The sequence below is a fragment of the Pongo pygmaeus genome, chromosome 13, assembly GCF_028885625.2.
Source record: "Pongo pygmaeus isolate AG05252 chromosome 13, NHGRI_mPonPyg2-v2.0_pri, whole genome shotgun sequence".
Taxonomy (NCBI): Eukaryota; Metazoa; Chordata; class Mammalia; order Primates; family Hominidae; genus Pongo; species Pongo pygmaeus.
In genome coordinates, this window is record NC_072386.2 from 123240724 (window position 1) to 123267168 (window position 26445).

The window sequence follows — 26445 nt, forward strand, 5'->3', positions numbered from 1 at the left end:
GTCATCAGATATCAGGGGTGCGGGTGAGGAACTTAATCAGCTGTCAAGTGTAATCAGATGTGAAAGGGTGGGGAAATCAACGTAGCGGGACTCTTGGCTAAAACTGGCTTCAGCAGATCAAGGGCCCAGGGATGAGGCCTAGTGAGAAAGAGAGCTCAGAGGACCAGACCTCTAACGTCTGGTCAAGGAGGGAGTCTTACCACCATCCCAGGTCCAGCACTCATAAGCCATGTGAGGGACCTGTTTCGTGGCTTTTGAGCGCTGGGAGAGAGGTTTTCACAGCGGTGGGAGTGATGTGCCCCACAGCCCCTGACGTTTAGGAGGCTCCCGGGGGCGGGGAGTGTGGAGCGGGTGCCTCTGGTCTTTCCGGGGCCTCAAACTCTGTCTGGACTTCTTCCCTCCAGGCCTTCCACACCCTTCTTTGATCTGCTGCAGCACCGGTACCTGCAGCTGTGGGTACAGGAACAAAAGGCCGCCCAGAAAGCCATCAAACTGGAGAAGAAGCAGAAGGTAAATGCAGCCCTCGCTCCCAAGTTGCCAGCTGATGGGGTGGAGAAGAGAGAAGGGCTGGCCAGGGCCAAGCATCGAGATGACACTTGTGTATGTTTGTCATTGGGGGTGAGTGGGAAATCAGGTTGCATCTTCTGACCAGCATCAGAGAATCTAGCGCTGAAAGCATCTTGGTGATTATCCAGTTCAGACCCTACCTAAGCTCAGAGTGTAGAGGAGATGGGTCCGGGGCATCAGTCAGTACGCCCCGTGTGACCCTGAGCGGGGATGAGAACCCAGCTGTCCTGACTCCTACCTGGGGACCCTTCCCACCAAACCTCTGCACAACTTCACACACCCAAAATCAGATTTTAGACTAATCCAACCTGGCCCACACAGAAGTATGTCCTGTACAATCTATAGAGAAAAGGCCAATAAGGCAAAGTTGAAAAGGAAACCACTTCTGAAAGGGTGCCTTAAAGAACACATTATATTAAACTTTGTAACATTTTATTACAAATTAACCAGGAAGCAGCATTCCAAACACCTCCCGTGCATGATGTGCATCCTCTCATCTATGCTACCAAAGCCGCAAGGCAGGCATTGTAATCCCTGCTTCCCATGAGTGGAAGTCGAGGCTTGGGGAGGCAGTGCCTGCACAGGGAAGTTTGAGCTGAGGTCCCAAGGATGTCCAGACACTGCCGATTGCTGGTGATAGGAGTCCCTAGCAACGAGCAGGACGTCAGGTTAGTGAGGTTTTTAGCAGGAAGGAAAACCATCTTTAACTGTTCGTTTGTGTTGTCATACACATGTGAAAATACTCAAGGCTGGGCGCGGTGGCTCACACCTGTAATCCCAGCACTTTGGGAGGCCGAGGTGGGTGGATCACCTGGTTTGAGACCAGCCTGGCCAACATGGTGAAACTCCTGTCTCTCCTAAAAATACAAAAATTAGCTGGGCATGGTAGTGGGCACCTGTAATCCTGAGGCAGGAGAATCGCTTGAACCCGGGAGGCAGAGGTTGCAGTGAGCTGAGACTGCACCACTTCACTCCAGCCTGGGCGACAAAGTGAGACTCTCTCAAAATAAAAGATACTAAAATGGTACTTCCTGGCTGGGCGCGGTGACTCACGCCTGTAATCCCAGCACTTTGAGAGGTCAAGGCGGGCGGATCACGATGTCCAGAGATCGAGACCATCCTGGCTAACACGGTGAAACCCCGTCTCTACTAAAAATACAAAAAATTAGCTGGGCGTGGTGGCATGTGCCTGTAGTCCCAGCTACTCGGGAGGCTGAGGCAGGAGAGTTGCTTGAACCCAGGAGGTGGAGGTTGCAGTGAGCCAAGATCGTGCCACCGCACTCCAGCCTGGGCAACAGAGCAAGACTCCATCTCGATAAAAAAAAATAATAATAAATAAATAAATAAAATAGTACTTCCTTTAAAATATTCTGAAACTCGAGCTTTCAGAGAGATCAGATTGGCCTCCTCCGCAGTAGGTCCAGACTGATGATGGTAAAATCAGAATCACTCTATGTTCACACGGTACTTTATAGACTTCATCAAGGGCATGGCTCCAGTGTGGCTAGTTGTCATGACAATCACAACCAGCACCCTCCCCAAGCCTCTGAGCTGAGGGCTGGGCTGAGTATGCACCCTGAGTTTCTGCATTTAGTTCTCTGAGAATGCCCTGAGGTCAGTCTCTCCTCCTATCATCTCAGTTTGGTTTATTTCACGGGGAAACTAGGGCTCCGAGAGATGAAGTGATTTGCCAACAGTGTCAGACCTAGGTGTGTCCAGCCTGAGAGTCCAGGCTCTTCCTGAAGAAGAGGTCCCACTCCTGCTGTTTACGGAAAAGCCTGGGGCTCAGTGACAGCGCCTGTGATGTTCTAGGGCCAACCAGGGGATCGGAGGAGTCTTTCTAGAAATCCTGGTACCCTCAGGAGGGGCCAGGAGGGGTGCACGAGGTGGGAGGCTGAGGATTTCCAGGCGTGGTGGGTGCCAGGGCCTCTCCTGGCTCTTCTCAGCAGTCTGCAGAATGCCAGACACCTCATTAAAGAGTTCAGCGTTGTAATAACATTTTAAGAGCAACCCATGACTAGTTTATTTGTTAATGGCTCAAGCAAGAGTCCACTTGCTGTGGTAATGGCTGGTTTCAGAGGGAGCATTACCAGCACAAACTGCTTTCTAGCCCCGCATTAGAGCTGGGAGTTTTTTTGTTTGTTTGTTTGTTTGTTTTTGAGACAGAGTTTCGCTCTTGTTGCCCAGGCTGGAGTGCAATGGGGCAATCTCAACTCACTGCAACCTCCACCTCCTGGGTTCAAGTGATTCTCCAGCCTTGCCTCCTGAGTAGCTGGGATTACAGGCGCCTGTCACCAGGCCCAGCTAATTTTGTATTTTTAGTAGAGACGGGGGTCTCACCATGTTAGCCAGGCTGGTCTCAAACTCCTGACCTCAGGTGATCCACCCACCTCAGCCTCCCAAAGTGCTGGGATTACAGGCATGAGCCACTGTGCCCAGCTTAGAGCTGGGAGTTTTAATTAGCAGGTATTTCACGCAACCCAGAGTGTTGGTAAACCCACCCCATCTTCCTGCTCTAGGAGAGAGCCCCTCTTTTTCAAGCAGAGCCTCCTGAAACAGCTTGTGTGGTTTGGAGCAGGTACCAGCTCTGCATGTGTGGCTGAGTGAGTCTCTCTTTGTTGGGGTCTTGGTTTCTGCATTGGGTGCGGAAAGGGGTCTGATTAAATGAGGGCCCACCATACTGTGCCTGTGGGGGGAGGAAAATGTCTTTCCTTCTACCCATTCTAGACTTATGGCTGAGGGCCCTATCTCAAAAGACAGATTTGCAAGAGAAAAGCATTCAAATGTCTTTCAGTTTTATGTGACACATGAGGCTCCGTAAGGAAATGAAGGCCCAAAGAAATGGTTAAATGCATGTATTTTTATGCTGGATTTGGTGAAGAAGGGGACAGTTGTGGAGAAACAGGATTGGATGAATAGTGTGATCTTTTGGTGATAAACTGGGGGAAACTTCACAAGTCCTGTTTGTTCAGATTATCAGGATGTTCTTTACCTGTAGGTTTTGGGGGGCACCTCTCGAATGAGGGTCTCATAACCTGCTTGAGGGGAGAAGGGCAGGGGATGTGAGAGAGACGTCCTACTTCTGCCTTTTTCAGTATGCCAAGGGGGCATATTTGGAGGTATTGTGAACTCCATCACTTAGCGTGTAGCAGGCACTCAGAAAACACTTGTACCAACCTCGTAATCTTGCTCCAAGATTCTCTGTGGCTGCTATATTGTCCTACAAATGGCTACAAACCCACCAAACATGGGAGGCTGTGGTCTGGGGTTGATAGACAATTTACCAGACTTGCTTAGATGGTCAGTTTGCAAGGCCCCATCCCCACCACCACAGACCTCAGTGTCCTCCTTAAGCCTGTAAGCATCGGGGTATGTCCTGATTTGGATGGTGATGACCCCAGATGAAATTCGTGGCAACAGCTACCAATAAGTGAGCTATCATCTTGGCCAGCCACCCTGCTCAGAGCTCAATTCAGCAAACCCTGCAAGAACCCTGCTCAGTGGGCGTTGGCACCCTATTTCCAGCAGAGGGAACCGAGGCTCAGACAGGTGACATGACTGCTTGCCTCTAATTCCAAAGCCTGGCTCCATAACCCCCAACTAGACAGCCTCCCTGCTTTGGTTCAAAGATAGTTTCAAAACCTTCTAGATATGACCAGGTGCGGTGGCTCACGCCTGAAATCCCAGCACTTTGGGAGGCCTACGCCATTGAATCACTTGAGGCCAGGAATTTGAGACCAGACTGGCCAACACGGCAAAACCCTGTCTCTACTAAAAACACAAAAATTAGCTGGGCGTGGTGGCGGTTGCCTGTAATCCCAGCTACTCGGGAGGCTGAGGCAGGAGAATTGCTTGAATCCGGGAGCCTAGATCACGGCACTGCACTTCAGCCTGGGCAACAGTGACACTCCGTCTCAAAAAAAAAAAAAAAAAAAAAAGGGTAGAGGGGCTTGTAAGTGATCCACAGATACTTTCAGTAATATTAATACAATAAAATCAGTAAAGGGGGTTTACTGGGGTGGTAGCATCTTGGATTAAACTCAGTTCAGTCTTTATTTGTCAACTGTGCTGTCTGTATGCTTCACACCATGCGAGGAGACGCCGAAGGTTTACTGGGCCCCGCCCTTGGAAGACAGTTGCCTTTAGGGAAAGAGGAAACATAAGCCTGGTGAACCCCAGGGCAGATCCATGTTCTGTAGGGCTTGAAAGGTCCACAGTTTGGAATCCCAATTTAAGAGAAAATACACAAAGGAAACCTGAGACCCTGTGAGCTCATGCACAGGGCCCCTCCTAACTGAGCCCTGAGATAAAGGACTTGGCAGCATTGATGGCTTCAGGGCTATTCCGCCAGGCCTCTGTCCCCAACACTCCCCGGGGGCTGCCCTGAGCCAGGTCTGTGGCTCTGGCCACAGCCAGTACTGACGACTCCCAGACCAGGGCCTCCAGCCCATCCCCAGCTGCCTACGCCCCATCCCCTCGCACATCTTAGGACATGACACAGTCGAAGCCAAGTGCCAAGTCTGTTGGGTCAGTCCAGAACAGACCTTTTGAGCTACGTGGCTCTAACAGTGGACTTGCTGGCACCTGTTAGTGGGCACAGGCACGCAGGTCAGGAGCAGAGGGGCTTCCACTGTATCTCTGAAATCACACCTGCAGAGACACCGTGGTGGGGGATCCCTGGGTCCCCTGAAGAAGCTCTCACTCCTGCATGAGCAGGCCATGGAGGACCTGCTCTAAGAGACTCTAACCCCTGGAATCATGCACTTCTTCATCCAAACACCATGGAGTCCTGGGGACCCACTGGGGCTGCGTGAGCCACGGAGGACAAGTTCAAGGATGACTGAGACACTATGCATGCCCTGAGGGTGGCTGCACGCTGGAATCCCACATGTTCCAGAGACTGGAATGCTCCGGGTGTCCTGGGGTCCCACCCCCCCAGTCTCCTGAGCTGTGGCCAGAGACAGGACCATGGAGGCAGGTGGTGTGAAACAGCCTTGGAGAAGGGCTGGGGCCAGAAGGAAAGTGACCGAGGATCTTGCTACGCCAAGAATCCCAGCCCTCTGTCTCTATATCCCTTCAGTACGGCCTTCTCCAAGTAGCCGGGCAACCGTCTCACCTTTGCCTTTCCCTGGCCTGCAGGTGGTCCTTGGGAAGCTGTATGAGACCCGGAGCAGTCAGCTGAGGAAGTACAAGCCGCCTGTGAAGCTGGACACCCTCTGGCACATGCCTCACTTCCAGAAGGTCAGTGTCACCTTCATCCACACCCCTCCCTGCACCTTGCTGGCTGCCACTCACCTTGCCAGGTCCTTACCTGCTGTCTCTAAGTTCTGTGGGCTTCTCACCATCTAATAGCACAACAGCAGCAGCAGCAATCGTAACAGCTAATGTTTCTTGAGCACTTCCTAAGGCCCGGAGCTGAGGCCTTGTGACTTTTTACATTCACTGAAGGGGGCAGCTGCTGCTACCAGGCCTATTTTCCAGACAGGAAACATGGTGGATGCTGCGGAGTGGCAGAGTCTTGGACTGAACCCAGACCATCTGGGTGCAGAGGCTGGGTGGCTGTCCACCTAAGGCAGAGGTGGTCTACCTGTAGAGGAGGCTGTCCACCCGAGGCAGAGACTGTCCACCCGAGGCAGGGGCTGTCTACCTAAAGGAGGCTGTCATCTGTAGAGGAGGCTGTCCACCTGGGGCGGAGGCTGTCCACCTGTAGAGGAGGCTGTCCACCTGGAGGAGGCTGTCTACCTGGGGAAGGAGGCTGTCCACCTGGGGAGAGGGCTGTCCCCCTTGAGGAAGGAGGCTGTCCACCTGAGGCAGAGGCTGTTCACCAGGGGAGAAGGCTGTCTCCCTGGGGTGGAGACTGTCTCCCTGGGGCAGGGGCTGTCTGGGCCAAACCTCCCTCCAGGGAAGGGGTAGTTGACGCATGACATCCTGCGCTGGGAATTTTGAGGTACAAGACAGATGTATGCCAACCAGCATGAACTTCCCACAGAGTGATGTCCCTGGGGAGAGAGGAGCAAAGGTCTACCAAGGACTGGGGCAAGTGTGCAACGTGTACCCAGACTGACCTAGATAAAGACCCAGGGAACGTGCCACGTTCTGGCCTCAGAACTCAACTGGTGTTTGCTCAGCCATGTAGCCCTGTAGCACCCAGACAGGGATTCATCTTCAACAGCTTTTGGCAGGGAAAGAACAATGTAAGAGCCGGGGGCGCTGTATGGAGAAAGGGAAGTGAGAGATTTGGGAACGGTGGCTTCAGGATGGGGCCGGGGGAGCTGCGTGTGCCCAGCTCGGCAGAGGTAGCCTTTCTAGGAGGCCACAAGGCAGTCGCCTGGCCCCGAGAAGACAGCTGCACAAAGCAATGTTCCTGGGCGCTAGGCCCGGCTGCTGTGCCGCATTAAACTGCAATTTAAACAATGAAGGGGCCGGTGCCTTTCTGAGCCTAATGCACTGGAACAGGCTGTAGAGCTTCACGGGAGAAACCTGCTCTGCCCCCCTTGACGCGGCCTCTCATGTCCTGCCCAAGTGGCCTCTGCCAGCATATGTCAATGACCACGCGCCCCGCCGCCCATCAGCGCGCTGCCTCCGTGCACAGCAGACGTCAAGGGAGGAACAGGGCGGAGCACGTTTGGGAGGTGGTGAGAGTCAGTGCAGCTCCGCAGCTCCTCTCACCGCTCCTGCCCTCGACAGCTCGGCTCATCTCTAGCTTCTCTGCCTTTTCCAGCCATGTCGCTTCCTCTGCTTCTCCTGCTCTCTCACTCACTCAGCGGATTCTGTCCACAGCCTCCATCCTGGCCGTGGCTGTGGTCTTTCCTCACTGCCTATTTTTTTTTTTTTTTTAAGGCAGGGTCTCACTCTGTCACCCAGGCTGGAGTGCAGTGGTGCAATCGCCTTCACTGCAGCCTCAACTTCCCAGGCTCAGGTGTTCCTCCTGCCTCAGCTTCTTGAGTAGCTGGAACCACAGGTTTGCACCACCATGCCCAGCTAATTTTTGTATTTTTTGCAGAGATGAGGTTTCACCATGTTGGACAGGCTGGTCTCCAACTCCTGGGCTCAAGTGATCCTCCTGCCTGGGCCTCCCAAAGTGCTGGGATTACAGGCGTGAGTTACCACGCCCAGCCACCTCCCTGCTCTTTTCTCTGTAAGAATCCCTGTGGTCCGTGGGGACGCTGCCTGAGGAGGGACTGGGACCCAGCGTTCTACTGGCATGGGCTGCCCTCTGCAACACTCTGCTTTAGGCCTTGACTCCTAGCCCCACTCAGCCCCCTCCTCTCTGATTTAGAGCTCAAGACCATGGACACAGGAGGCTCAGGTGTTCTCCCCTCAGCAGAGCAAGGAAAGGGCTCCAGTAACAGTGCTGCACCTGTGCTGGGAGCTCCGGTCTTACTCACCTGTGTCCCATGGCGCCTGGCCCAGAGAAGGAGCTAAATGCATATAGAATGAGTTTCCATTTTCAAAAGAGGGGATTTGACTCAGCTGACCACGGGTCTGCCAGTCTTGAGACTGTTGTTCTGAAATATGATTATGAACAATAGCAAACCAGGAATGATGGCCTCCTGTTCCGTGCCAGGCACTGTGTGAGGTCCTGTGTGCATAGTACTTCATTTGAGCCTCAGAACAAGAGTCCTGACCAGGTGGTGCAGATGAGAGGCAGAGGGGGAGCACCTTCCTTGCCCAGAGAGTGGTGGGGCTGGGAACCCAGGTGTGTCTGATGGCAGGGCCCAAGCCGAGACACATGACCTATTGGGCCATAAAACTCATGAGAAAGAAAATCAACATGCAAGCCACAGTATCTACTGAGTATTCTCCTTTCCGAGGATATTCGCAGGATGCTGGGAGTTAAAGCTGCAGGCTGTCTCCCTATCCTCCTGGCCGGAAACTGGGGCCAAGGGAAATGGGGAATTGTGCTGGGTTCATCCCTGGATGCCGCCCTGTCCGACCCAGCAGAGACCCTTAGACCCACAGAGTGCTGCCGTTATGGGTGTCACATGCAGTCCCCTCCTTGTCAGGAAGTAACACCAACAAAAAGTATTTACTGAGCCCTTAGAATACACCTGGGGCTGAGCATGCCTCATCTCATAGATATCATGCCGCATTCTACTGACATGGAAACTGAGGCTTGGAGAGGTGAGAAGTGGAGTCTGGGTCCAATCCGGGGTTTCCTAGCCCCAGGGCCTCCCGAGGACCCCTTCCCTCACCTCCAGGCCCCACCCACAGGTCCCCATTCTCACCACCAACGGATCCTTTCTTCCCCTTCACGGCACTTAACTCTGCATTTAATTAACTGGGCAGTTTTTTTCATCTTGCTCAGTAAAATGTGAGCCCCCCAGGACCGTGCCTATCAGTTCCACACCTTGTCCCCAGAGGGCAGCAGGGTGCCTGGCACAGAGTAGGGGGTCAGTAAACATCTGTGGAATGAATGAATGAGGGGATGAAAGACTTAACCGCCAGTACAGCCCAGAGTGACAGAATTTAAAAGCCTGTTACAGACCTGCTGAGCCTCCCCTTTCTCCCCTTCCCAAACCAAGCACCCACCATCCTGGCAGCCACCAACTGGGCCTGGACTCAGGGGTCCGGGCGGGCGGCCAGGGCCACTCCCCCCTCCCCCGGCGGAGCTGCTGTCTGTGGTGTCTGTCTCGTGTGAAGCCCCGGGAGGGCCTTTGTCTGCGCCTGGCGTTGCCGCTGATCTGCTGCCCCCACCCCAGCCCCATTATGAAGGGAAAAGCGCTTCCAAAAAAGTTGAACCTGTCACGGTGATGGATAACCTAAATGGACTCTCCCCGCTCACGAACAGATGTTGACGCTGAACTCTGTCAGAAATAATTAAACACCTTTCACACTGAAAAGCAGCAGGCAGGGCGCGGCTGCTGCACCGACCCCGCCAGCCACGAGGGGGCTGCCCTGCCAGAGGGGCTGCCGAGACCCCCGCCCTGGATGACCCGGGCCACTTACAGGGTCGAGAGAGGAGAGGGAACAAAGAGGGAAAAGGACACATCCCCCACTGTGCATTCCCTCCAGGCAGGGCAGTACAGAGATGTCTTCTTTCTGGTCTGTGCCACCAGCAACTGCCCCCGGTGGCCGGGGCCCAGAAGGGGGTTCAGCCAGCAGCTGGCGAGGGGCCCTCATACCAGGACAGTTATGCCTGGGCTCTCCAGACCTCTGTTTCCTCATCTGACAATAAGTGGGTGGAACTAGTTCTTGAGGGTTCCTGCCAATCCAAGATTCTGTGATCCCCAGTTCACTGGCCCAGGAGCCATGCGGGAGGGGATGGGGGTCCCTTGGAGGTGCAGACCCCAAACCCAGGGTGAGCCAGCAGGGGGAGCAGCTCAGATCCTTCTCAGGTGTCCATTTTGGGGATGGGACATGAACTCATTGTCTCCCATCCCTGAATGGAGGAGCTGCTGGGCTGGGGCTGATGCCCTCTGTGCCCTGGGGGGGATAGAGACGCTCCTCTGCCCTTTGGCCGGGTGTTCTAGGTCTCCAGGGCAGACAGCGAGGCCAACAGGGAGTAATGTGGTACATCTGTGTGCACGCATGACTCCAGGGAGAGCCAGACGGGGTCAAGTGGTGACCCTGCCACACCCACCTGTCAGGTGGCTTTACCTGTCTGTCACCCACTTCCTCTTCCATAAAATGGGCTAACAAATGCTCCCCTGGCCAGGCTGCTGGGAGGATCCAGAGAGAACATGTGTGCACCATGCTCAGCAGAACGCCTGACCCATGTTAACTGCCTATAAGTGGCAGCTGCCATGAGGATGGTTGTGGAGAACATTCATTCATTCATTCATTCACCCGCTTATTCACAAATCTTTTCCACCTGCGCCTTTGTGCCGGGCCCTGTTCCCCACACTGATGCTATGCTGGTGAACAGGCCAGACTCGGGTGTGACTGCCACCGTTGGGCTGCTGGCCGCTGGCTTGGGGTGACATGGACAGACAGACCGACACACAGGCAGCTGCACAGCTGGGCTCCTGGGCCGGGAAGTCTGGAGAAGTTCTGCCCTAGGTGTCCTCGGGTGTCCCCAGGTGCGCTGTGTCTGCAGCCTGAAATGGTCCAGAGACACCAACCTTGCTTGAAGGGTGGAGGCCACTCCCATAACAATAGCCCCGTTAAACATAGCCCTGCGTGGGCCAGCCCACCCCACTTCCGTGCCTTTTGCAGAAACCTCCTCAGGGCTCTCCAGGCAGGGTCCAGACACCACCACTTGCCTAGGCAGCCCTCCCTGGGGCCCTGGCTAACAGTGCTTCCTCCGGTTCTCAACCAGCCACTCGTGCACGGCCACACAAAGCAGACGGTACATCCTTCTACCCAAAGACGGGAAGCGAGTGCCCCCAAAAGCTTATGGCCGATGACAATGGTGAAAGACTGGATGCCACTGATGAAGAGATGGCTCAAGTACACGTTAGGAGACCTTGAAAACCATGGCTTTGATCTGTACTTATTGACACTTTAATAACATATTGTTGGGCAAAACAGTCCATGCCACAGGACCCCGTCTGGAGAGAAGCACCCGAGCATCTCTGAGTGTCTGCACAATGCCTACAGACGTTCAGCAGGAGGGCCCCCCAAATGGTAGCAGTGGTGATCTTTGGGGTGGGGGGGTGGGGGGTGAAGCTGATTTTCCTTTCTCGGATGCTCTTTTGTATATGTTTTGCATTTTTTTCAATGAGTAGATGTAGCTTTTCCAAAACCAGTAAGGCTATTTTTCTAAATGTTTTTAAAAGATGGAGATTCTGAGTTCTTCCCCAGGTGTTCATCCCAGTGTTCGACCCCCAGCTTTGAGCTCAGTTCTTCCTGATGTCACACCAAACGCTCGCATGCTGCTGGCCAAGTCTGGTTTTGCATATTCGGCTTCCCTCAGGCATGAAGGTCAGGGCTGTGCCCCAGCAGCGAAGCCTGCTGACTTCCGGAGCCTGGATCTTTATTACAAAGTCTATGGTATAATTAGAGACCCAACATCTATTTTAGAAGGGGGCTTGCCCAAGCATCTGGGGGGGGTCTTCACGTTCCCCTCCCGCCCCCACCCCCGAACACCCGCCCCTCCCCCCACAGTCCTTGTCTCTCTGCACCGCCAATACCCACCAACATTACATAGTCGTTCAGTCACTAAAGTATGAACAAATTGACTATATTTTCATTTGGCTTTTGGTTTCAGCCCCACTGCTTTAGAATAATGGCCCAAGCTATTAAGCTAACAGTTTGATTTACAAGCTTTTGTGCTCTGAACGCTGGGATCAGACTCCTCTGTTCGTGGAAGACTAACCCTGCCTCGGGTCTCCTGGGCCCCTGGCTCCCTAATAGAACAGGAGATGGAGAGAAAAAAATATATCTCAGCAGCCAGCCAAGCAGTGACACCCAGAGATGCAGCTGATTAGTGAAAGCTGCTGAATCTAAGAAAAGGATTTTCTTTCCCACCTTTAAGCTCTTTTACAAATCATAGCTGGCTGGAAAGTTAACTCGCTGCTAAACCCCTCAAGCGGGCTCCTAGTCTGTCCACCCTGCCGCCTCTGCCTCTCCACAAGGCTTGCCGGTTAAAATGAAGACGGGCCGACCTCCACAAAGGTGTATCCGACCCCAGGAAGGACAGATGCCAGATCTACAGCCCCTCCCAAGGGTCTCTGCACCAGTGATGTATTTTAAGAATCCTGTCGCTTCCTTGCATCGGAATAAGAATCATCTTATGTCACTGTGTAGGGCACCAAGTGCAGGAATGGAATGTGTCACATGCAGAAACAGGGCAATGGGAAGAATGATTCAGAGGCCCTGATGGAGTTGACACTTCCTCTGTAAATGCAGATACCCCCCATTCTACATGGATCAGTATGCCAACGAGCTGACTTGCTACAGGGATGAAAGCAGGAGCTTGGCCGGGTGCAGTGGCTCATGCCTGCAATCCCAGCACTTTGGGAGGCTGAGGCGGGTGGATCACCTGAGGTCAGGAGTTTGAGACCAGCCTGGTCAACATGGTGAAACTCTGTTTCTACTAAAAATGCAAAAATTAGCCAGGCGTGATGGCCGGCACCTGTAATCACCGCTACTCGGTGGGGCTGAGGCAGAAGAATCGCTTGAGCCCCGGAGGTGGAGGTTGCAGTGAGCAGAGATTGTGCCACTACACTCCAGCCTGGGTGACAGAGCAAGACTCTGTCTCAAAAAACAAACAGAAAAGCAGGAGCTTAATTGGTTTTACATAATCTGGCACCTCAGAGGTGTAGAATTTTTAGGCACCTGCTCGTGAGGTGGCATTGCTGCTCAAATACTGGCAAGCCACAAATAGCCAGAGCTGAAGTTCTGGGGCAGAGACAAGAGGAATGGAGGTGTTCGTGTATGTGGGGAGTGATGGGGGAATAGTGGCCAAGCTCCTAGAGCAGCACTCAGAGTCTGGGAGTGTCTGTGGTGGGGCCTGGAGAGGCCAACAGTGAAGGGATGACCGAAGCTGACACTTCCAACAGGATCAGTCCTGCAACCTGGGAACCCCCAGTCTGGCTGCCCCCTTCATCCTAGAGCTCCAGAGCCTTTTCTGTCTAATCCAGAAAGTTTTTTTCCCTGATTATATGCAAAAATATTTTACTTTTTTGTTGAAAATCACCAGAATCAATGAGTAAGACAGCTGGCTTGGGCATCAGTTACATCTTTCTAATTTCTAGAGGCAGCAAGAGTCTCATGTTGAATTTTGGGAGTTGATGGAATTTGGGGGGGTCCCTAATTTCTTCTTCTGACTTCTAGCTCATCTCCAGAATAATAAGTCTCCAATGATCTAGAGAGAATCCCACTAGCTTGGGAAGGATTTGGGGAGCAGCATCTTCCTCAACGTCTCCCTTGAAGCTTTTTTTCTTTTGAGACAGGGTCTCACTCTGTTGCCCAGGCTGGGGTGCAATGGTACAATTATGGCTCAATGCAGCCTCTACCTCCCAGTCTCAAGTGATTCTCCTACCCCAGCCTCCTAAGTAGCTGGGACTACAGGTGCACAGCTAATTTTTAATTTTTTTTGTAGAGACAGAGTCTCACTATGTTGCCCAGGTTCCTTCTGGTTTCTGAGTGTCCCCACTTGTCAGCCTCCATCCCCTGGCCCCAGCGATGTTGGTGGGGTGGGGACCCAAAGCCACCTAACTTGGTGCCATCTGATATGGGGCTGGCAGCAGGTTCTTGCCCATAAATGGCATCAGATGATTTCCTGGGATAAACTCAGGGTTCATTCAAACTGAACTCTGGCAAAAGTGCAGGTGAAATGGATTAAGATGCTGCAAACGCAGCCTGACTGGCTACCCTCAGAGATGCAAAGCGCATGGCGTCAGTGAACACATTTGGGGTAGGGGGAAAGTAAGACAATGGGGAGGTTTTATGAAGACCGACTCTGTCTTCTTCCCCTCCTCTCCTCAAAGAAGTCCTAGGAAATGATGCCTTAGGGTGGTGCAAAAAAAAAAAAAAAAAAAAAAAATGTGGGCAGTTTGACCAAAGTCCAGTGGCTGGGAGAGTGGAGGGGAGAAGTTATGCTAAAGATAAGAGTTCCCAGACAGCAGCAATGATAACATCAACAGCTCACACATCCTGACTCCTTCTTGGGTGCCAGCCTGGGTGCCCTTTTTCTTTTTATAACGTGTTTTATTTTTTTAAGATGGAGTCTCACTCTGTTGCCCAGGCTGGAGTGCAGTGGCACAATCTTGGCTCACTGCATCCTCCGCCTCCTGGGTTCAAGCAATTCTTCTGCCTCAGCCTTCTGAGTAGCTGGGATTACAGGCATCTGCCACCACGCCCGGCTAATTTTTGTATTTTTAGTAGAGACAGGGTTTTGCCATGTTGGCCAGGCTGGTCTCGAACTCCTGGCCTCAAGTGATCCGCCCTCCTTGGCCTCCCAAAGTGCTGGGATTACAGGCATGAGCCACCACGCCTGGCCCAAGCCTGGGTGCTTTTGTGAGTTATCCCATTTCATGTCAATACTCTCAATAACCCCACATGGTAGAGATGAGTCGCCCTGTCTCTGAGGCAAGGCGGCTAAGGCTCGGAAGCTTAAAGTCACGTGCCCAAGGTTAATAGCTAGCATGTGGCCAGGTGGGGACTTGGACTCTGGCTGGCTGCCTCCAAGCCTCAGGCCCTGAAAGAGCTGATAAATACTAAAGACCTGCAACTGAGGTCGGGGGCCAGTGCGGGGCTAAATGCGGGGCCCGGGAAGGAAAGTGCAGGGCGGTCAGGAATGAGGGATTTTATGAGTGTCCAGAGTGTCGTGGCCGGGCCTGCTCTGGCTGATTTAAGCCCTGGCAATAAACCAAACTTCCCACTGCCCCAAAAGCCTCTAGACCTTGATAAAACCTCGGGCATCTTTTAAATTGCAGTTTGGCCCCAAGGCTAAAAAGGAAAGAGGCGGCTGATCCCGGATTCAGGCTTACTGCATTAAAAGTGGGAGGCTAAGGCCGAGCCCAGCAGGAGGGCTGTGTCTGTCTGTGGGCTGGGCAGCCATGCAGAGCGGCTCCAGGTCCCAGCCTGCCTCATGCCCGCCCCAGGTCTGCATCTGTGAAGTGCGGACGGCAACAGAGAGGACCAAGTGCAATCACGCACGTGAAGCGCGTGGCACAGGCCTGGCTAGGGGAGGGTCATGGGGTAACAAAGCCTCTGGGAGGGACGAGGCCCTGGAAGCTGCTCCTTTAGATGAGTTATTCGAAAACTTGGCTATGCCTGGGATCCTCTGAGGAGATGTTTAAAATGCAGAGTCTAAGGCCCAGTGCGGTGGCTCATGCCTGTAATCTCCCAGCACTTTGGGAGGCCAAGGCGGGAGGATCACTTCAGCTCAGGAGTTTGAGACCAGCCTGGCCAATATGGTGAAACCCTGTCTCTAGCAAAAATACAAAACTTGGCTGGGCATGGTGGTGTGCTCCTGTAATCCCAGCTACCCGGCAGGCTGAGGCAGGAGAATTGCTTGAACCTGGGAGGTCGAGGTTGCTGTGAGCCGAGATCGCGCCACTGCACTCCAGCCCAGGTGACAGGGTGAGACTCCATCTCAAAAAAAAAAAAAAAAAAAGCAGAGTCCAGGGCCCCTCCAGGACTCTGATCCAGTGGGTCTGGGACAGCCACCAAACCTGTATTTTCAGCAAGCCAGCTGCCCCAGTTCTCAGGGTCGGTGTCAACTCCACTCTTACAGTTACATTCAAATATGTGTTTACTGTGGCAGGCGGATGTATTTTCATATATTTGACATGAAGCATGATGGAGCTTTCAAAGGGAAATGTGCAGTTGGAGACCGCCTCTGTCTGTTAAACAGCCCTAAAGCTTATGAACTTCTGTCTTAGTCAGGCTGCTCTAACAAAATTCCATAGACTGGGGAGCTTAAACAACAGATGTTTATTTCTCCTAGATCTGGAGACTATAAGTCCAAGGCCAGGGTGCCAGCATGATCAGGTTCTGGTGAGGGTCCTCTTCCTGGCTTATAGCCAAGGCACCTTCTCACCGAGTCCTCACTTGCTGGAGAGAGAGATTGGAAGCACACACTCTGGTGTCTCTTCTTATAAGGATGCTAATCCTATCATGGGGGCCCCACCCTCACGACCCCATTTAAACCTAATCAACTCCCCAAGAGCCTCATCTCCAATGCCATCACACTGGGGGTCAGGGATTCACATATGCATTTTGTTGGCTGAGCATGATGGCTCCCACTTGTAATCCCAGCACTTTGCGAGGCTGAGGTGGGAGGATCATTTGAGGCCAGGAGTTCAAGACCAGCCTGGGCAACTAAGTGAGACTCTGTCTCTACAAACAAACAAGCAAACAAACAAACACCATATGCGAATTTTGGGTGGACACATTCAGTCCATAGCAAGCTCTTTTTCAAGTGCAGTGGAAATCTGCCTTCTACCTTCCACCTCCTTGTTGTGTTTCTTGCTTCTGGATCCCCATGGAATCACCTTCTCTCCCTTCTACATGACAGCCCTGCAAATTCCCAAAGTCAGATACCATTTCTTCATAGACAACCAGGGCCTCGACTGCACCCCAGGGCAGAGTTCTGAATGTTGGAAGGGGGAACCCTGCGTTGCAACAACAGTGGACGGCCCAGGCTCCACGGTCTCCACCAGTCCATGCTGCATTCTCTACCTTTAGCCACATGCATGGAAGATTTGTCAAGCTGCACTGCATTTCTATATATTTTTAAATAAAATTGTGGCTGAAGCTGTCTATCAACGCCACTTGAGTCACTTAATACAAGAACCTCCATGAAAATTCCCTGCTGGAGGGCAATTTCAAGAAGAAGCTTAGTCGGATTCGTGTACTACTAATAATAGTAATAACAGTACAAGCCACTGTATCTTCAGTGCCTACACCGTGTGCCAGGCACCATTCCAGGGGCTTGGCAATGACCCCACGGGATGGGTAGTATGACCCTTACTTTGCAGGTGAGAAACTGAGGCCCCTGGTCACACAGCTGGAAAGCGATAGGACCAGGATTGAAACTCAGATCTGTGGAACTCAAAGCCCTATGTCCCTAATCATCGAGTGCACTGTCATCCCTTCTGTTGTGGATAAAACATGCTCGACATGATGGAATGTGCTCCATTTGGCTTCATGTGGCAGAAATTGAGCAAGAGTTAGAGTCTGTTTAAACCAGGGGCCTGAGAGTTGCTACACTTTTCTTCAGACTATGCTTTATGCAACCCTTAATTTTTTATTTATTTATTTTTTTTGAGACAGGCTCTCACTCTGTCACTCAGGCTGGAGTGCAGTGGCACAATCATAGCCTCGACTTCCTAGGCTCAGGTGATCCCCCACCTCAGCCTCCCAAGTAGTTGGGACTACAGGTGCACACTACCATGCCCGGCTAATTTTTTTGTATGTTTTGTAGAGATGGGGTTTTACCATGTTGCCTAGGCTGGTCTTGAACTCCTGGGCTCAAGAGATCTGCCCGCCTTGGCCTCCCAAAGTGTTAGGATCACAGGCATGAGCCACTGTGCCCAGCCCTTAAATACCTTGTTTCACCTTGCATGCAATCCGCCAGATACCTTCAAATCACTTGGAAGGAGACAGGGTACAAATATTGAAGAAAGTAAAACACTTCTTCCACTTAGAGTTTAAGCTGAGCAAAGCAGAGATCTTCAGGGTGCCTGAATCTTGGATGCATTCCTAAGGGCTATGTTGCCTCATCCCCAGGCTCCTGATCTCATCTGTCCATCCATCCATCCATCCATCCATCCATCTGTCCATTCATTCATCTATCCAACCATCTATCTATCCATCCATCTATGCATGCGTGCATGCATCCATCCATCCATCCATCCATCCATCCACCCATCCATCCATCCACCCATCCATCCATCCATCCATCCATCCATCCATCCATCCATCCATCCTCAGCCATCTGTCCATCTGTTTGTTCATCCAACCATCCAGCCAAGATTTGTTTGTGTCTACTGGGTGCCTCTAAAAGTAGAGTTACCCCGAGACCTTTGAAGGCCTCCTGTCTGCTGACATTTCCCTAGAACCATGCCCACAATGTGGCATTAACATCTTTGCTATCTAGCTGAGGACACTTAGCTCTAATAGTCCTATTTGTGACTTGTCAGGCTTAGCCTCGTCAACCACAGAAAGGTTCTGCTCCTTCTTAAAAGATACCAGAAAAAAATCCTTCCTGGTCATTATTCCAATAAGATAAAAGGGGAATAACAACACCAAACCTCGCTGCAGTACACTCCACCCCCATGGGTCGAGGACACCAAACATCTGAGTATGTCCCCAGCTTCCCTGGCAGTAACGCAGAAGTTGTTCAACAGCCTATATTAATGAGCAATAAAGTCCTGATGGGCACTGCATGGACGGCTCAGCAAAGGACTTAATTTGCAACCGAGCACAAAATCAAAGACTGTCAACCGAGGAACCATGTGGCTGCATAAGCACCTTGTGCTACCTGAGAAAGCACTGTCAGGTAAATTTCCAGAGAAAGTAATTAAGGAATCCCCATTGTCTAAATTCAGCAGTAAAATTTGGAGCTCTGGAATTTGATGCTCACCAGGGAGCTGGTGTCTCCTCCCAGCACAATCCTTCATCAGAATGAACAGTGGAGGCTTAGGAAGGGATCAGCTGGCGTGCCTCCCGCCCTTTCCCTAACACGCCCCCCAGCCCTGTGTGGTCCTGCGTGTGTTGTCTTGTCAGAGAAGCAGAAAGCAGCAAATGAGATCTCCGCGTTGTGAGATGGGGGTGAGATTAATATACAAACATATAGACCTGAGATCTGGCAAGTGCCAATTAATATTTATCAAGCACCCACGGCGTACATGATACCGAGAATCAACATGCAAAACATACAGTCCCTGGCATCAGGCAATCTCCACTCCGAGTCACACTCAGGTTCCGCGCACAGATAGATGATCCGTGTGCTTGGAGGCACCTGCCCCGGTGGGAGAACCCAGCAGGAGTTTAAGTTAATATTGATAGAAGCGCCCTCTTCATACAGAGACAATGAAGGATTCTCAAGCAGGCATCGTCAGCACCCTGGCCTCCACTGGGGGAACCCTGGTGAGACACCACCCCAGATCTGTAGGGGCTGTCCCGTTCACAAAGACACCTCAGCAGGGTCTCCGTCAACACAGTCCCTTCACTAACTTCTTCTTAGTCCTCATGATAAAAGAAAAAGTCCTCCTCCCCACTGAAGATGAGGCTGTGCTGTGACCTCCCCGTCCTGATATTTCTAAGCAGGGGTGGGCAGGTTGTGGCAGGACCCCTCCAGAAGAGAGAGCTGAGCAGCCTCCCATCATCTGGGTTCTGCAAAGAAAAGGGAGGACCCCCTCCCCGGTGGCTCAGCTTGTCACGGCCTTTGTTGACAACCCCATTGAAAGCGGCCTCACTGTCGCTGTGAAGCTCCCTCCGTCTCCCATTCACTCCTTTCTCAGACAGTTGTTGAAAGGCGAAAAGTCTGGAAAACACACACACACTCTCCCACCCCACCCCCCGAGCCCCATCACACAGAGGGAGAGGGGGCCGCAGCTTGGGGGAGCCGGGCTGACGAGCCTCTCACCTGGCCCCGCGGTGCACCGCCTCCAATTAAATCAAAATGGTTTGTTTTTAATGGTCTTTTACACTGACAAGTGGGCGATCATTTTGGGCCCACGAGCTGTCAGGCAACTGAGGCAAATCCTCCGTTGATAATGCCCAATGCTTCCAATTAGGAGCCGAGGCCGCTCCTGGCGCGCTAACGATTCCCCAGCCAGCCCCCAGGCCCCTTTGGCGCTGGCTGTTTCTTCTGCCTCCTCCACCGCAAATTACTGACACAAAACGGAAGGCCCCGCGTCTCCTCCGCCACGCCAGGCCCGGGCCCTGTTGGGTTTAATGAGCCGATGGAAGTTTCGTGGCTCCGGCGCTAAATTCTTTTCTTGTTTGACAGCTGCTCGGCTAAGGCAAGTGTTGACCTTATAAAAGATTTAGTGTTTCTCATTATTTTCTGTCAAGCTTCACAAGCGATGGTGCGGTGGTTATCATTTGCATCCTGGGGTGTGTGTGTGCAGGGTGTGTGTTGGGTGCGTGTGTTGGACAGGGGCTCCAAGGTGCAGATGGGAAACGGGAAGGGGTCTTTCCCTCTCCCCAAGTTGTCCCTGGCCCCTGCACAGCAGCTGCCAATGTGAGGTTCTTGCTGGGCCCCAGCACAGCCAGGGATGAGTGCTGGGCAGCAGGACAGTCCCAGCCAGACTTAAGGCTGAGGACGGTTTTAGGGTCATGCTCAAGATTTAATCAGGGACCTCACTCTTGCCTCACAGGCCCTGGTTAAGGCAGTTTCCCAAAAGCTTCCTCCTTCTGCTCTACACCCAGAGAACTGATTTTTTCATAGTGGCTGGCATTCTCCCCAAGCTGACTATGGGAACTTTGTTAGTCCTTACTTTGTTCCGGCACCCCATGCAAATTGAGGCCACTCAGTAACTCACAAGGCTGCAGGGAGTCCATGGGTCACCTTCCCCAGCCCCTACTGGCCTCCTCATTTCTTTTCTTTCCATCTCTCCATCCTCCCCTTGCTCCAACCTACCCGCTGGCTACCCCAGGAACGGGTGACCTGAGGTTGCATAAAGAGTGAGAGAGTTAAGGGCAGAGGAACGTGTAGATGTCTCCTCCCCCGGTTCTGAGTTTATAAGCATCACTGTTACCATGGGAGACTCCACGTTGATCTTTTAGAGTGAAAACATGGCACTCTACCTCCCGCCTGTGCCCATGGCAGACCTTACTAATCAATCGTTGTGTACTTTTTTCACCTACCTAGGTTCAGCCTTAGAATATTTTGTAACAAAGGATGGCTATCAGCTACCACCAGTCTATTAGAGCTAAGTGAAATGAAACAGTACTGCCATCCCTGCCTTAGAGAGGTCATGAAAATAAATTGCTATAGGTATTCCTAAAATTGCTTATCTTTTTATGCTACATTAAGATGATATTTATAGAAAAGGAAATAAAATATATAGCCCACTACATAAAAATAAATAAATTAGACTTCACCAAACTTTGAAAGCTTTTGTGCTTCAAACGATACTATCAAGAAAATAAAAAGACAACCAGCAGAATGGGAGAAAATATTTGTAAATCATTTGTCTGACAAGAGACTTGTGTTGATGAATATATAAATTACTCTTATAAGCCAGTAATAAAATCCAGGTGCGGTGGCTCATGCCTGTAATCCCAGCACTTTGGAAGGCAGAGGTGGGAGGATCACCTGAGGTCAGGAGTTCGAGACTAGCCTGGCCAACATGGTGAAACCCCATCTCTACTAAAAATATAAAAATCAACCAGGTGTGGTGGCGGGCACCTGTAATCCCAGCTACTCAGGAGGCTGAGGCAGGAGAATCACTTGAACCCAGGAGGCAGAGGTTGCAGTGAGCCGAGATTGCACCATTGTACTCCAGCCTGGGTGACAAGAGTGAAACTCTGTCTGAAAATAAATAAATAAATAAATAAAAATAAGGACGGTGTGGTGGCTCACGCCTGTAATCCCAGCATTTTGGGAGGCCGAGGTGGGCAGATCACCTGAGGTCAGGAGTTCGAGACCAGCCTGACTAACATGGTGAAACCCCGTCTCAACTAAAAATATAAAAATTAGCCAGGCGTGATGGCATGCACCTGTAATCCCAGCTACTCAGGAGGCTGAGGCAGGAGAATCACTTGAACCCAGGAGGCAGAGGTTGCAGTGAGCTGAGATTGTGCCATTGCACTCCAGCCTAGGTGACAGAACAAGACTCTGTCTCAAAAAAAAAAATCAGTAATAAAAAGATAAATAACTCAATTCAAAAATGGGTGGCCGGGCGCAGTGGTTCACGCCTGTAATCTAAGCACTTTGGGAGGCTGAGGTGGGTGGATCATGAGGTCAGGAGATTGAGACCATCCTGGCTAACACGGTGAAACCCCATTTCTACTAAAAATACAAAAAAATTAGCCGGGTATGGTGGCGGGCGTCTGTAGTCCCAGCTACTCAGGAGGCTGAGGCAGGAGAATGGCATGAACCCGGGAGGCGGAGGTTGAAGTGAGCTGAGATTGTGCCACTGCACTCCAGCCTGGGTGACAGAGTGAGACTCTGTCTCAAAAAAAAAAAAAAAAAAAAAAGGCAAAAGATAGGAACAGACATTTCTCCAAAGGAGATAAACAAATAAACACATGAAAAGATGCTCAACAACATCATGAACCATCACGGAAACACAAATCAAAATCACAATGAGATGGGACTTCACATCCCCTAGGTTGGCTAGAATAAAAATGACAGACAACAACAAGTGTTGGTGAGGATATGGAGAAATTGGAACACCCATACGTGCTGGTGGGAATCAAAAATGGTGCAGCCAAGTTGGAAACACTTTGGCAGTTCTCCAAAAGGCTAAACATAGAGCTCCCGTATCACCCAGAAATTCTACTCTAAGGTATACACCCAAGAGAAATAAAAACATATATCCACACAAAAACTGTACATGAATGTTCTAGCAGCATTACTCATAATAGTCAAAAATGGAAACAACCCAAGGTCCATCAACTGATGAATGGGTAACAAAAATGTGGTCCGTCCATACAAAGGAATACTATTCCCTGGAAAGGAATGAAGCGGTCCTCTGTGCTGTAACGTAGATGAATCTTGAAAACATGATGCTAAGGGAATGAAAGCAGCCAGTCACAAAAGACCTCACATTGTATAATTCCATTTATGTGAAGAGTCCAAAATAGGGAAAGCCACACCAACAGGAAATAGATTAGTGGTTGCCAGAGGCTAAGGAAGAGGAATAGGAGTGACTTCTAATGGCTATAAAGTTTCTTTTGGGGGTGATGAAATGTTCTAAACTTAGAGTGTGGAGGTGGTTTGTACAATCCTAAGAACAGGTTAAAATTGGTGAAGTTTATGGTATGTGAATTATATCTCAATAAAGCTGTTTTTAAAGAGTCACTTTAAAAAATAGCCCAGTTGGATCAGATGAGTGATCATCGCCTAGATTCTGACTTTATGGGCCAGAACAGGGTGATAATTGGCCACCAAGGTCTGGCCTCAGACGAGGGGAGTCTGCTGTGTCATCTACTACAACTCTCATTCACCTGCAGCCTATTGAACTTACAAGCTGAAGAAGCTTAGGAGCTGACCCGAGGTTTATGGAAAGTTCACACACACACCCCACCTTGGGACTGGCATTGCCCAATTATTTTGCTCCTAGCGTCGAGCAAACAGCTTCATTGTTCAATTTTGATTTCAACTGCTGCTGACTGGCCTTCGCTAATCCTTGCGAATGACCTGGAGCCATTGGTATGGCTTCTCGAAGGAGCAAATCAATTCTCATTTTCAAAGGCACAAATGCCTAGCTTTCCTTCTGCTCCGGTAAGTCCCACAGTCCTGCAATCAGTCCATGGAGCACAGCTCTGGATTCCAGTTGGGGCTCTGTCACTTAGTAGCTGAGTGTCCTTGGGCCGGTGTCCTACCCCTCCCGAGCTTCAGTCTCCTCCTTTGTCAAACGAATGGTCCCCCGCCCCATCCCCTCAAGGTCGCTGCTCCTCCCCATTCCCCGGGCATGGTTCACCCAGACCTTGCAGGAAGGCAGGAGGTTTGTTTTCCAAGCGGAGCTTGGCTGTTCTTTGAAATCGCAGCATGTGTCAGCAGGGAGGGTCGGGTCCTGTGTCCTTGCTCATCTATTTTTGGACCACAGAGAAATGAGAGCCAGTGGCAGAATAACAATCTAGGGGACCAGATGTCTCAGGAGAGATTGTTACCCTTGTTAATTACTTAAACGACAACCTGCTACATCAGAGCTGAGGACCCAGCCTGCTCTCCCACGATGTCCTACATGAATCTGTGTTCTACCGGGGCCTCTGACCTCCAGCTGCCCCGAACTTGACAGGAATTACTGACCTGGGACTGATCCATAATTTTCAAGTGCCTCTCATTAGAGGAGACAGCCTCTCAATCTTTTAAAGCAAAATCTCTCTCCCAGTCACCTGAGCAGTTGTCACTTAAAAACTAATCTAAAATCTCTATGCCTGTCATTATTTTTTTTTTAGCTCTTTGGCAGATTTTATTTTTTTTAATCTGTTTTTTCCCCCCAAATCCTCCCTTTTGCCTTGTTAGTCTCCAGACCTGGCACTGGAAGCTTGGTGTCTAGTTAGGGCACCTTCGTGTGGCCAGTGCATGGGGAGGGGGCATCTGCTGGCTCAGCTGCCCTGGCAGTGGGACTGGGTCGGGGACCTGGACTCAGAAAGTGCTGTGGAAAAGCTGATTGACCTGTAAATTTGTACAGCGCCGGATTTGGTTTCTTCTGGCCATTGTGGTGCATGTACACATACACACACACACACACACACACACACACACACACACACACACACACACACACACACACCTTCCATGTGTCTCTGGGATGGCTTCGCAAGCAACAGCAAGGCATAACACTGGACAGGAGGCTCAAGACAAAACACACAGCTCCTGCCCTGCCAACATGAAAAGCCCCAGGGCTGTGGCTGCCTGAACCCCCCACCTGTGGCAGAGGCGTCGGGTGGACAGAGTAAGAAGGCAAAGAAAGAGGGAAGGGGAAGAAGGCAAAGGCAGCCCGCTTTTCAGCTTGTGGACCGGAGCCATTCAACCCAGCAGAAGGCTGGTGCTGCCCCGCAAGGAGGAACGGCCACCGCCTCATCTCCAGGTAGAGCCTCTGCATCTTGGATATTTTCTCAGGCATGGAGGTGAATTTAAGCCCCCATGAAGCTGGATAAGCCCAACAGGAAGGGCCATTGGGAAGTCACATATGTAAGCCAACGTCACCCACCACTGGTGGCTACGGTTCCTATGGCAAAACTTTGTATCCAAATTTGGAATCCTACCCATATCTCCAATAAGTGAAACTCATAAAACAGAGTTACTCTTTCTAAACTGTGTGTGGCACGGGGAGGCCCTCCCTCACCCCAGGTCACCTCCCACAAACGCAGTTTGAACCCACATTTGTGTTTTCATATGAAAAAGAGGAAAAGGCAATAGTCCCACAGAAATAAAACTGAAATCCTCTCTGCTTCCCTCCCTGGGCTCACTCCCCTCCCTCCCAGAGGCAGAGCCTGGCGTAACCTCTGAGAACATTCTTTTCCTTCCACCCCTTTCTGTCTAAGCAGATTCACGCATATGCTGGAACGAAACAGGGAAGCGTTTTGTATGTTTTTTATTTTTTTCATATCAAGGAAATCATGCTTAGGTTTCATTCTGTAAATTTTTTTTCATGCAATGTTGGGTTTTTGAGATTTATGCACATTGGTTCTGATAGACCTGGAACAACACTGTCTAATATAACTTTCTGATAAAAATGTTCTACATCCACTTGTCCACTGCAGTAGCCACTGGCCACTCAGGGCCATTGACCACTTGTTTTTGTTGTTGTTGTTGTTGTTGTTTTATTTTTTTTTTTTGGAGACGGAGTCTCGCTCAGTCTCCCAGGCTGGAGTGCAGTGGCGCAATCTCGGCTCACTGCAACCTCCGCCTCCCAGGTTCAAGCGATTCTCCTGCCTCAGCCTCCTGAGTAGCTGGGATTGCAGACACGCACCACCACACCCAGCTAATTTTTGTATTTTTAGTAGAGACAGGGTTTCATCATGTTGGTCAGGATGGTCTCAAACTCCTGACCTCGTGATCTGCCTGCCTCAGCCTCCCAAAGTGCTGGGATTACAGGTGTGAGCCACCCCACCTGGCCGCAGTTGGGGTTTTTTTGGCTTTTTGTTTGTTTGTTTTTAGAGATAGCGCCTCACTCTGTCACCTAGGCTGGAGTGCAGGGGTGAGATCGTGGATCACTGCAGCCTCCACCTCCTGGGCTCAAGCAATCCTCCCCGTCAATCTCCTGAGTACCTGGGACCACAGGTGGGTGCAACCATGCCCTGCTAAAATTTTTTTTGTAGAGACGGGGTCTTGCTATGTTGTCCAGGCTGGTCTCGAACTTCGAGCTTAAGCGATCCTCCTGCCTCAGCCTCCCAAAAAGCTGAAGTTACAAGTGTGAGCCGCTGCACCTGGCCTATTGAGCACTTGGTATGTGGTTAGTGCAACTGAGGAACTAAGTTTTAGATTTTGTTTAATTTTAGTCCATTGACATTGAAATAGCTGCATGTGGCTGGGGGCTGCCATGTTGGGCAGGGCCTCTCTGGAGTGTCCACTGTAGTGGATACAAGGTGTTCCACCGTCTGAATTCACCACCCTTCATCCGAGCAGGCCCCACTGATGGACATGCAATTGTTTCCGGCATTTATTGACATGGTACTACAGTGAGGATTCCTTATGCACATCTCTTAGTGGACATTTTTGAGAATTTCTGCAGGGCATGTATGTAAACATGGACTCGTTGGTTTGTAGGGTGTGCACGTGGCCAGCCATTCTGGCTATGCCAAGTCCCTCTAAAGAGGTTGTACGGATGAACACACTTGCTAGTAGTGCATGCAAGT

The 26445-nt window shown here is 51.2% G+C and overlaps 1 protein-coding gene across 1 annotated transcript in view; it reads left to right on the forward strand.

Annotated features, from left to right (window-relative positions):
- CFAP77 (cilia and flagella associated protein 77) overlaps positions 1 to 26445 on the forward strand; it is a 160616-nt gene that overhangs the window by 124553 nt on the left and 9618 nt on the right. Inside the window, exons 4-5 of the mRNA XM_054502286.1 lie at positions 405 to 510; positions 5707 to 5808. Coding sequence (XP_054358261.1) covers positions 405 to 510; positions 5707 to 5808 — 208 coding nt within the window. The remainder of the gene's footprint in view (positions 1 to 404; positions 511 to 5706; positions 5809 to 26445) is intronic.